The sequence below is a fragment of the Nymphaea colorata genome, chromosome 11, assembly GCF_008831285.2.
Source record: "Nymphaea colorata isolate Beijing-Zhang1983 chromosome 11, ASM883128v2, whole genome shotgun sequence".
In the NCBI taxonomy this organism is placed as follows: Eukaryota; Viridiplantae; Streptophyta; class Magnoliopsida; order Nymphaeales; family Nymphaeaceae; genus Nymphaea; species Nymphaea colorata.
Window position 1 is genome coordinate 19,942,004 of NC_045148.1, and position 12,843 is coordinate 19,954,846.

At 38.7% G+C, this 12,843-nt stretch overlaps 1 protein-coding gene across 1 annotated transcript; it reads left to right on the top strand.

Annotated features, from left to right (window-relative positions):
- The first annotated feature begins 4,382 nt into the window (after positions 1 to 4,382).
- LOC116263648 (cysteine-rich receptor-like protein kinase 10) lies at positions 4,383 to 10,677 on the top strand. The gene is made up of 8 exons (XM_031643381.2): positions 4,383 to 5,806; positions 5,906 to 6,813; positions 7,770 to 7,883; positions 7,987 to 8,153; positions 8,374 to 8,584; positions 8,776 to 9,013; positions 9,570 to 9,720; positions 10,231 to 10,677. Exons 1-8 carry the CDS (start codon positions 5,151 to 5,153, stop codon positions 10,519 to 10,521), a joined length of 2,736 nt encoding a protein of 911 aa, XP_031499241.2. The 5' UTR covers positions 4,383 to 5,150; the 3' UTR covers positions 10,522 to 10,677.
- Positions 10,678 to 12,843: the final 2,166 nt, after the last annotated feature.

The window sequence follows — 12,843 nt, forward strand, 5'->3', positions numbered from 1 at the left end:
AGTGGTTGTATGCAAATTAGCTCTTTAGCTTTGGTACCTTTGTAAAATACAAAAATTAAGATGGACGGTCTTCTATAGTTGAATAAAAAGATTGTGCAGCTGTGTATAAATTGTGTATGTAAAGGAAGATTTATGTATCACCATCATGATCTAAAAATAGCCAAATAAAGGATCTACAATTGTATTGTTTCCAATGACGGTCCCACCTTGTTGACAGTTCCTCAAACTCATCTTTCCTTTCGCCACCAGACACATTGACGAAGCCACAAGATGCTAATTGTCCATATGAAACCAACTACACATGCAATCGTGCGTCATGCCAAAAGGTCGTATTGATTAATATAAAATCATCTTTCGTCGACGTAAATAATGTATTTTATAAGCCAACATAGTTGGGAAAAGCAAAGCCGTGTAGTCAAGATGTCCCTTTAGATTCGAAATAGGTAGAAAATTAAAAAAAAAAAAAAATACTTCTGATCACAAAACACACTCAAGTTTCAAAATACTTCTGATTCGATTATTACATTTATATCTGAATTTGAATCCGAATTTTGAATGGAATCTGGTTGATTTTCAAAATGTAAGAGCATTGAATATAGAATATTTGTTTAAAACTAAATTTGATTCAAATCCAGTCAAATATTTACGAAGGCAAGGAATCAGGCCTAACATACTTTTAACAGATTGTGCATCTACAAGAGTAAGTCGTTAATAAGTTGACATTTTATCATTCGAACACGAGACGATTTGTCTCCGGAGGTAGTTATGTCTTATGACATAAGAGGCCTAATAAACACGTTCCAACGGGATGCCCCTTGTGATACGTGTTCTGGGATGGGTAGTCTAAAAGTTAGTCCATCTTCGTAACAGTGCTTGCAGAAATTGACTCTAAAATTCTTGACATGTTGCACCGAAAAATTTAAAGATGGTATCGAATTATTAAGCAAGGAATTGGACAAGACATTTTTTAATTCAGTCACGAAAACCAAAAATGAAGACTTGAAACTGTGGTTCTCATGCTTGGCAATAAAATTATGTGATTATTTTTGTAAAGAACATAGAAGCGTTCAAATCAATTTCTTTCACAGTGGCATATAGGCGATAAGACTCTCATCTAGACAAATAAATAATTAGAAATGTGACCAAATCAGATTTGAATCGGTATACTATTTACTTGAATGTTCACATATTTAGATTATAATAGAAAAGAATGAAATGGCCATACCATGTCTGAATTCAGCTTTTTAAACTCACCATCCAAATCTGATTCAAGTGATCTGAATTTTAAATTCACATCTGAATTTAAATCCGATATTTAAATACACGAGTGAAACCGAACTGCATTATGAAATGCTAAGATGACCTGCAGGGTGCAGAATGTATGGGTGTTTTATTTGAAACTAAACCTGAATCGTATCGGATCAAATACATACTAAAAATTAAACTTGAATTTTGTTGTCAGTTTTTGCATTCCAAATCCCATTTGAATTTTTAATCGGATGTTATTTTTTATATCTAATTTTGTTAAGCAGTCTGAAAATGATATCTCTATTTACAACTCCTCAAACCGCGCGAGCAAAAGCTGAACTCCCTTCCTTTTCATTCTCTTACGGTTCAGGGTACCAGCCTGACCCGGCCCAGCGCCCCAAACCTCAGTTTCGGCCCAGTCCGATTAAAATAAATATATATATATATACATTTTTAAATATAAAATAAAAAATTTTGAATATAAAATATATTTTTAATAATAAAATATATATTACTATTAAATAAAAATAATAAAAAAATTAATCGTACCAAAGTTTCTGCTGAAATAATTTATCACCAAGTACTCTGGGATTCTCATTTTTCTAAGTCATTCTCATAGTTCTGGACATTATAATAACGAGTCCACCATACGTTAAGGTTCACAAAAAAGAACTTCCAAATGCCAAAAGATCCAAACAATATTAATTTCCCAAACATCATAACTGGAAACACCTTTTTTTTGTTTTCCTTGAGAATGTTACGTGCTAATAATATGAGAAACCATGCCATTTATAGTGGTTGGTTCCATCTTACACCAGCTGAGAGTGTAGATTGTCATATTTTATTATTTTCAATTTTCATTTTTAAACGGATATGTTTAAACATTTATTCTTATACACATAATATTGAACGAGTGCCTCTTTAGCCACACTAGTTGGATCAAAAAATAGTATTGAAATGCAGGCCTGGAGGCTGTGGAGTGAAGGAAATGCGTCAGAGTTCATTGACGCAGTCCTCAGAGACGAAGGCTTGCTCTGCATTCAAGAAGATGCTGCGACCAGGCCAAGCATGTCAATCGTGGTTCTCATGCTTGAAAACAATGCTTTGGATCTTCCTCTGCCCGCACAACCTGCCTGTTTCCATATTAGTGCCGCACAATCAAGCACGATGCTTTCTTATCTTCCGATTACTGTTCTTACAGCAAGACAAACACACCGCTAAGGACAGAGTGAAAGTGACTATGGAACAGTCCTTATCCATCTCATTAAAATAATTGACGATTTCAGAATGCCTTTTCGTCTTTTCAAAGTTATACGTCCTTTAGAAAGTACAATTTATTTTTCTCTGCGCTGTAGCTAATGAGATCAATCACATAAATGGTTACAGCAAAGATGTATATGTGTGTGCATGTGACTAAGTGTCGGGTCTGCAGAAAGTTCAAGTTTGTTGTCGAGATCTTTAAAAAACGAATTGGCATTTTAGTGAAGAAGGCATCGATCTCTTGATTCAGTTCAAGGCCTAGATGATGATCTTCTTCAACAAGCATTTTCATTCTCCATCATCGTAGAATCTGCCCGAACTTGAGTATCGAATCTCGCTTCAAAATCAGGATAAACAACAGGAGATGCAGAGGTCTTTCTACTCTCATACCATGTTGAAAGAGAAGAATAACTATAAGAGAAGATAAACATGGCCTTTCACTAAAGAAAAATGTTACCATCGACCTCGAGTTGATGGACTGGTTTGTGATTGATATTTGTGCCTACATTTCTCTGTTACAAAGCTCAACATGCATTTGACCTGTAATTGAGGAACTGTTACGTAGATTATTATTGATTATGATATCACTGACACCGCCGTTATTGTCATCTCCTGCACTCCTTATCCTTGACCACAGCATGATCATTCTTTTCAAGGGCAAGCCTCTAATTGAGCACCACCTTGCATTGTTTGGCTCTAATTGAGCACTAAGCTAAATGGGGACCTTGATATTGCAGTTCTGTATAGAATTATCTCTTCAAATGTCTTTTTAAACTACAGAAACATGGTCGTCTTAATCGATCGAACCAGAAAAAACTGATGTATAACCATAAATTATCTGTAAAATAGAAGGATAAAACTGGATTAATTCTTGGCCACAACAGTACCCACTTTATTATATGTTCTTTATCCACCACCATCCACACAACGAAAAAATATCTTTACTCCTAATTAACGATAAATGAATGCAAGTGCTCAGGTTTCTCACATGTGGAACAATTTTTTATGAAACTAACTACATATGCAATCATCATCGCGTAAAGATCTTATAGATTAATGTAATTAAAATCATCTTTCGTTGATGTATAATTGGATTCTATTTGCCAGTGACGCTCTGATAAGGGTGTCAGTGACGTGACAAGGCGTCAGTGTCGTGACAAAGGATGAAATTTTGTTTTATAAGATATAAAAGGCGTTTGGATGACAGCCAAAAAGGTTTTGAATGCAAGAAAAGCAGTTTTATGATGTGCTTAGATGACGTGAATGCCTTGTTGGATCAAAACTTAGCTTGCACAGAACCAAGTTTTCATATGAGGTGGAACATATGGGGTGGAAAAAACCAATATTAAGTTTTCAAAACTCACTAAAAATTTAATTTTCATAAAATCAAGTTTCCACATGAAACTAAAAGAAAAAAAAAAAGGAAATGTAAGTAAAAAATTAATTACAATATAGATAAAGTGCTGCTCTAGCTTGCTTAGATATTTGTAGGGCTGTACAGGAGTCGAATAGAGCCCGAGCTTGGCTAGCTCGAGTCGACCACAGACATCATTGGGTTCCATTGGATCTACTTGGACCCAAATGTTCTTCTGTTGCATCTTTGGTGCCTATCTATAATTTGTACTTTTGTGGATCTGTGATTCATATGCATTGAATTTAATTACAGTTACCTTTGTGTGAACATGGCTTTAGTTCTAGCCTCGGGACAAACACATATATGTAATAAAATAATAATAATAAAAGAGAGAGAAAGGGGAAGAGGGGACAGCCAACAAATTTGTTCCAAAACCAAAATCAGTCCAACTCTCTACGCCATGGAAATAGCACCCACAGAAGTTACACGAGAGACTTGATTCAGAGAGAGAGGGTAGGTTACCTTGTTGGCATCTTGCTTCTGGCTCTTATGCATGCAAAAGTTTGCTAAATGAGCAAACGGCCACAGCGAACTTGGTTTATACTTTTTGGGTGGCCTAGAAGTTGCCCGTCTGCGAGACAATGTCAATTCTGCAGTCCAGGTTATCTTCCAATTGAGCAGAGGATCAACAGCTCTCTGATATTTGGCCACTGTGTGCACCACCAATTAATGGTGGGTGCAAACTGCAAAGTGATGATCCAGGGTCTTCACCATGGCACCCCTCAATACTCCCCCTTTTAGCGCCTGTAATCCACCTATGGTAGACCTTTTCAGTGAGAGATGGAAGTGTTGCAGTCCACAAGATAGAAGGAAATGGTGCTTCTGGCTGGATACTGCGGTAATATCCCTCCAGTGGATTTACCAGACCAAGGTGATTTCTGAATCTACGCCTGTAAAGGTACCGTGAATGCGAAAAAGAGAGGGAAGCAATCACTGATAGATTCCTCCAAGTCAATTTTTGTCCATATTTTTGGCATCATCACTGGCCATAATAGCGATGCAACGTGTGGATTTAACTTTTAATAAATGGCCCGATTCCAAATTGGGCAACTGGTTGGAGAGAGAGAAGCTGCCTTGTTGCTTTCTGAAGTTTTCAACCAACGAGGATGGAGTTCTGCCATAAAAACCTTGGAGAAGTAGAAGCGGAAAACGATAGGTAAACATGTTCCAGCAGCCACAGTTGACCCACCCTCAATCATTCCTCGAAACTAAGTAAAATAGATAAAGGATGCGGGCGCTTGCTCAGTTCTCTCATATCAACATTCCTCTCCCTTTCCTTCCCGTCTCGACTTCCCGATTGTCATCAAAACTGTGTCTTCCACAACAAATTTTCTGCTTGGTTGGGATCATGGAGAGCACGGCCTGCACGCTACTCATTCTCCTTGTTCTTCTCCTTCGGTTGAGGTATGTTCACATGGCGGAGAATCCCTTCCCCTTTTGCTTTGGCGAAACCTACGCACCCAACAGCACCTTCGCTCGCAACCTGCAAAGCGTGCTGGTCTCCCTAGCTGCGAACTCTTCCCTCACCGGCTACTACAACGCCACGACCGGCAAGAGCCCAGATCAAGTCTATGGCTGGGTTCAATGCCGAGGGGACATCGACGGTGAAGTTTGCCAGATTTGTGCAGCCGACGCTACCTCACAGATTGCGAAATCCTGCTCCAATAGAAAGGCAGCTCTCATTTCCTTCCACCTCTGCATCATGTACTATTACGGTAACAATTTCTCCATACCCAATTGGATCAAGACTTTCGCTATCCCGAGCGCCGGCGCCATCCCCAACCCCCAACAATTCAAGCCGCTGCTGTCGTCTTTCTTTCAGAGGCTCGCCGCTTTGGCCATCGTCAATCCTTCGGGCCGGTTCTTCTGGGGCGACAAGTTCAGGTGCGCTGCTCCTCTGAATCCCATTACTCTGCTATGGTAATATCTCCCAAATCATTGGCTGCCCCTGTTCCGCTTCACCCATCTTTTCACATGGTTCAGATACAAGGATAACGTGACTATCTACGGAACAGTGGAGTGCGCTCGGTTCTTGTCACCAGACACCTGCAAATCGTGTTTACAGGAAGTCATTGACAAGATGATCCAGAATTACTCGGATACTCAAGGCGCTGCCGTTTACAACAACGCGGTCTGCTACATAAGATATGATGCCTTCCCTTTCTTCACTCCTCTGTTACCGACCATCGCGCTCAGCAGCGCCAATTACATCTCCAGCAACTGCTCAGCGGTAGCACCTACCAATCTAACCGGCACCGCCTACCACAGGAACTTGAAGGCTCTGTTCGTTTCTGTTATAGAGAATGGGCCTCTCACTGGCTTCTTCAGCCAGACCGTCGGCCAGAGCCCCGACCAAGTTTACGGGGAAGTGATGTGCCGAGGGGACATCCCTGGCGACCTCTGTTGGAATTGCACGGCGCAGGCTTCGGCCAAGATCCTTCAGCTCTGCCCCAACAGTAAGACGGCAATCATATGGTTGGATTACTGCCAGTTGCGCTACTCGGATGTGAGCTTGCAAGGAGTTGTGGATGTTAGTGACAAGGCCTGCCAGTCGGACCCTGAGAACGCACCAAGCCCCTCAAATTTCGACAAGACTTTGAGCGATCTCATCAACCATTTGGCCTCCAACGTGACTCAGGGCTCTTCTGGTGGGCTCATGTTTGCTACGGGAACCGCTTCTATTTCCAAATCACAGAGGAATTTATATGCATTCGTTCAGTGCAATAGAGATATCTCTGCAGACCAGTGTGGATGGTGCCTACAGAATGCTGCCTCCGATATTGCAGGATGCTCCAAGGGGAAGCAAGGTGCTCGCATCTTCAAGGGGAGCTGCCGCCTGTCTTATGGGCTACAGAACTTCCTTCTTAGCCAGCCAATGATCGTGTTACCCGGTGAGTGCAGGCCCTTCTTTCTTGGCGATACACTGCCACTCTTCTATCTTTCAGTTTAGGAAATTTCTAAAAAGAAATTGATAATAACCAAAAACACACCTTAGATTTCATGGTCTTGATCATTTTTGAAAATTTTCTTTTAGTTACAGAACAGTGTCTAAATTGGCTAAAATAATAAAAACACAAGTTTTAAAAGATTTTATGCCTGCTTGAAGTAAGGAAACCATAATAATAAATTTGCAGTAAACGAAAATTTTATGATTTGCGTGCGTCCGTAGTTGGGAAGTGGACTTTCTCTGCATAACGTCAAAGCAGAGTATGCTTTAGTTGGGAAGGAGATGCACTAAGAATTTTCCGGCCAGCACCCGTCAGGCGGCCCGCTGTGCTTTGTTGCTGAACTCGGGCGTTCTCTTTTGACTTGAGTCGGAAAGCTTAAAAAGGAGACTGCTACTAGGTGATGGGTAACTTTCCGGCTTTACATGCTACTGGCGTCTGAAAAGTATTATGTCGATTGGCCGCTTTCACACAGTATGTCATTTGCACTGCTGCTAATTATGTTTCACCTCTCCCCATACGTCATTACAAGGTGGCCTGTCAACATTGCCTTTCCGTCAACTAATCCATGTGAACGGTTCCAATCTAGAAGAGATTTTCCACTTGCTGGGAGGTCTACATTGACCAGTCTTCGTCTAAGCACATATCCTCGGTTCACTGTAATTGCAAAGTGATTCTATTCTGCCTTTTATGCTTTAGAAATAAATGTCCCACAAGTTCTTTAGATTGCTATTCATACTTGAAAGATCTCCGTTGTTCAAAACCTACAAATCTACTTTTTCATCTACCAATATGCATGCTTATGAGAAATGAAAAATGGCTGTTCTTTATCCTGCTTTGCGTTAATGATGCATTATGTTCAATTTTCCTAATTAATTGTCCCATCACTTCATACAATGTAGGGGAGCCAAATCATAAGCCTTGGTGGGTATTTCTGGTCATCAGTGTGATAGGTTTAGTGCTCTTAGCAGCAGCTTGCGCATTGTGCCTGCTTCGGGTCAGAAAGCGACGTCTAGGTAAAAATACTCAATGAAGCCACAGAATTTAGTACTTAGTGTTTCTTTTAATCGTGGTTGGTGGGGTAGTTCTATGTCTCACTCTCTATGATTGATTCTGTAGACAAGCAAAACTATAATATTGAAGCTGATGATAATGATGGAAACGCAACTGAGAAGGACGCAGATTTTGATTTACCACAAATCACCCTAAAGGCGATACAAGATGCTACCAACAATTTTTCGGAGGCAAATAAGCTGGGAGAAGGTGGATTTGGTCCTGTATACAAGGTAGCCAGAATATGTTACCCCGGTTCTTTTTCTTTTTTTATCAATAACATAACTAAGGGAAGTTTCTAATCGGAGGCCAACTTTTTCATCCAATTAAATTTCATTAAAACAACGTGTAATTTTGGTACCCAAATAGAATTTTTGTACTACAGGATGGAATTAACATTCATTTCTATTGGGGTGGGGGTTCTAAGAAATGGCATTTGTCTTCTGGAAACAGGGAAAGCTTCCCGATGGGCTGGAAGTAGCTGTAAAGAGGTTGGCTACAGCCTCTGGGCAAGGTCTAAGAGAATTCAGGAATGAAGTTCAGCTGATAGCCAAACTTCAACACACAAACTTGGTGAGGCTCATAGGCTGCTGCTTGGAGAAAGGAGAAAAGCTGCTTGTTTATGAATACATGCCTAATAAAAGCCTTGATTACTTCCTTAAAGGTTCGTCTATGTTTCTTTCAGCACACACACTCACACACAAACCAAAAAAAAAATATTCAAATAGGTCAATAACTCTAGGAGAGGTAAGCATGCATGCATAATCTTTGCGTATGTGTGTGTGTGTGAAAGTGAAAGAGATAGAGGAAGAGAGAGCGAGAGCTGAATCAGTTCAGCGTGATGGCTAATTGCAGATCCAGAACACAGTGTATTGTTGAATTGGGAAAGGAGGTTCAATATAATAATGGGAATTGCAAGGGGGATCCTTTATCTTCATCAGGATTCTCGGCTCAACGTCGTCCATCGGGATCTCAAAGCTGGGAACGTATTGTTGGATGGGCAGATGAATCCTAAGATTTCTGACTTTGGAATGGCGAGGATCTTCACTGGAGTGCACGGCCAAGCAACTACCAGCGTCGTTGTTGGGACATAGTAAGTAATGACAATTATTTGCTAGAAAAGATCGCCATGTCTATTTTTATTCAAAATTTCCATTTCTTGTACTTGTCGCTAAAGAAAGATTTTGCTAAGTCCCTTGCTGTGCTTCTTTACCAAATAACTTTTATAATTTAGCAGTTCTGTGAGGCTTATTTTGTCCTGCTTTTGATATTGCATCCTTGCTATTCCACTTCTGTAAGCGGTTGGATCCTCCTGCTTGGTCTTGCTATTTTTTTACTTTGCATGTACTGCTATTTTTTGGAATAAATTGGATGGAGGCCTATTCCTGTGGATTCCTTGGCAACTTATGTCAAGCTTAAGTTGAGCAACTTATATCAACTTTTATAGTTTGGCAGTCAAGGTTTCAATATTTTTGCTAACCTTGACTTCTTGATTACATCCCAAATAATTGCAACTTTGAAGTTTCATATGGAATCTAGTTGCAGGAGTCACTAAATTTGGATTGCTAGGCACCTTTATGATCCCAATTGTAGCACCACAAATCATTTGACAAGTACTGAACTGGCACTCTTCTTTGTGTTTCTTTCAGTGGGTATATGGCACCAGAATATGCGTTGGATGGGATGTTCTCAACCAAGTCCGACGTCTACAGCTTTGGTATTCTGTTATTGGAGATCATTGGTGGCCAACTGAATTCAAAATTTCAACTTTCTCACCCAGACCAGAATTTGATTTCACATGTAACTCTCTCTCTCTCTCTCTCTTAAATAGAAGTTTTGGACAGGAAAACCGATTCCTATCTTTGGACAATCAAATGAATTAAAAAGATTTAAGAAAAAATTTCTCAACTTGGATGAAATAACAAAAAGAATTCAAGCTTCCAAAAGTTAAGCATATTTTCTTTTTCGTTTCTAAAATCTAAGGCTCATTTGGTATATAAACCATCATTAATTTTTATCTTGAAATATTTTCCTAAAAGAAAACAAATCAAATTTTTCCTTGTCCGATGACTAGAAAAACTAGTTGCTTTTGGTGCTAGCAAGGTTCATTGTATTTTTAATTACAAGGAAAAATGACTCTCTGACAATTCAAAAGCATCAAGTTATCATTTGTAGCAGTTTCACTTACACGAACGCTACATGTGTATAACTTTATATTCCGTCTGCATTCAATGTGGGCAGCTTTGATGCTTAATTCTAAACATAATGCACATCAGTTTTGTTTCTTCAAAAAATAATGTTGAAATGCAGGCCTGGAGGTTGTGGAGTGAAGGAAATGTCTGTGAGTTTGTTGACCCAATCCTCAGAAGCACAAGCTCAACAAATGAAATTGAAAGATGTATGCACATAGGCTTGCTCTGCATCCAAGAAGATGCTGCAACCAGGCCAGCCATGTCAACCGTGGTTCTCATGCTTGGAAACAATTCCTTAGCTCTTCCCGTACCTAAAGCACCCGCTTATTCACAGTTAATTAGTAGCGCTGCACAATCAAGCCCATTGCTTTCTTCCGATCTTCCGATTGCTTCTTCTATGCCAAGGTAAACATGCCACTAAAGATTGCCTGGATGCCACTACAGAGGAGTACTTATCTCATTGAAGTCATTGAGTATTTCCATATGTAAATTTAGGCCTTTTTCCATTTGTTGTTCTTATGTCTTTCAATAAGTAGAATGTATTCTTTTATCTCCTTCTTAACAAGTGAGATGAATCACATAAATGGATGTAGCAAAGATGTGTGTGTGTGTGTGTGTGTTTGAGAGAGAGAGAGAAAGCGAGCACCACTTTGGCAGTCTCTAGTTGTGCATTCAGCTATCTGGAAAGTATGGACAATGGGGACCCTGATATTGCAATGTTTGTACATGGAAATTAGCCCTTTAGCTTGCAGAGTAGGCTATATGTCACTTTAGAAATTACTAAAATGCCCATATTGGTTAAATGCAATGTCATCTCCCTATAAGGGTAGAAGTGGTACCTAAAAACATCAATAAAATTACCAAAATTTGAAGTTTATCAATCTGTAGATTTGAAAATTGCAGGTTTTATATTGGTGATAATGCTGAAATCCATAGATCTCAAAATCAGAGGGGGGTCTTACTTCAAATCTGGATTTCAGATCCACACATGAAGCTAGAGAGGGGAAGAGGGAGAGAAGGCTGAGGGAGTGCATCAAACATGAGCTTTTAAAACCTAAGATCTTAAAATCTCGTATCTGAGGTTCTAAACTCTATCTTAGATCCGAGGCAAGTATTAACCTATTTAACTATGTCATAACTATGTCAAATTATCATATTAATTTATACTTAAGTGAATGAACCATTATTATCCGTTAACAACAAAATTAATTGCGTAACTTTGTTTTTCCCCTGTGGTAGAAAGCTTTTTAAGAAAAACTTAAACGCATGTGCAAAATCAGACATATTTCTCGTGCTCTCATAAAGCCCAAGACAATAATTTTCACAAAAAGCTAGAAGATAAAAACAAAAGGCTAGAAGGCAGAAGATAATAAAAATGATAGCAGCTTTCAAAAGAGAGGAAGCTCATTACGACTTCTCCGTTTCCGTGTAATAAAAGACAAACCGCGCCTGCCATTAAAGCGAAACTTTTAAAGATGAGCTAAGCATGGATCGTGGCGGAATCACGACCGTGTCTTTTTACTATAACAAAATTTTTCAGCAGATTTCTACCAATCTCTCGCCGCCGCTTTTGTTTATTAAAAAGGCTGCATGCCATTGAATTTATCCGTTCTCTCATGCACTTTACCTTCACCACTACTGAAATCTGTTATTTGTTTAAACACTAAATCTGCAGCAACTCTTAAGAGATCTCTATGTTTGTAATCTCCTGTTGTTGTTAATTTACTTTTCTATAGACTACAGACGGTGGTAACTGTAGCCTCCTTTTAAAAAAAAAAATTATATGTAAATTTTAAAGGAAATTATTTATCTTATATAAAAAATTTAAAAATTATATTTTGGACTATGTTAAAATGTTAAAACTATAATTTGATTTCTTTTAAGAAAAAAATTTTGTTTCGTTCCTGCGTAAGACATTCAAGTTAAATGATGTAATATATGTCTACATAAGACTTGAAGTGAACTAAAAGCTATGACTTTGAGGGTTTTGTGTTGAAAATAGTTTTCTGTAAGTAAACATTAAAAAAATAAACTGCAGCAATGCATACGTTAATAACCTTGAATCTTTAATATGAAACTAATTTGAGTTTTCCCCAACGTGTTGTCTTCCAGTAGAAGTCAAAGTTGATTGAAGTAAAAAATTCATGATTCTCAATCCAGTGGCAGAGCCTAATCAAATCGCACTTACCTTAATGGGTTGGGTGCATTATGGAGCATTGACGTGAGTCTGGTGTAAGCACCATATTTGGGTCCAGCTCCTTCCTAATAAAAAATTTTAAGAACTTGTGTTGGCTAGCATGAGCAAGAGCAAACACCAGCCCACATGTTGAATTTCTTTGTTCAATCACATTCAACCACTGGATCCTTGCATTAATGGCCATTTGGTCAATGAATGACACACTTTTTGAAAAAAAAAATAAATCCTAAGCTCTTTATTTTTTGGCAAAATTAGGCCAATTTTTAAGAAGCCAACCATGTGGAGTTGAGTTAATTTAGTTAACGACTCATTACTTTCAAATAATATAAATACTTACTCTCTAAAGTTCTAAACACACATACACCAGTGGTGGAGAGAGGGCACTTATAAAAGTAAAAATAAAATAAAATGTCACTACTTAAATGAAGCAAATTTACTGGATACCCACAAATTGACTCATCCGACCCGTTTAATTGATTGTTAAATTATCATTTTGTACTATCTAACCCAGGATAACCGAGGATGATAAAATAA

Coding starts and splice junctions, on each gene's coding strand:
- LOC116263648 (XM_031643381.2), top strand. CDS start 5,151: ATGCGGGCGCTTGCTCAGTTCTCTCATATCAACATTCCTCTCCCTTTC. Junction 7,884..7,986: donor GGTCAGAAAGCGACGTCTAG/GTAAAAATACTC, acceptor TTGATTCTGTAG/ACAAGCAAAACTATAATATT. Junction 8,585..8,775: donor CCTTGATTACTTCCTTAAAG/GTTCGTCTATGT, acceptor GGCTAATTGCAG/ATCCAGAACACAGTGTATTG.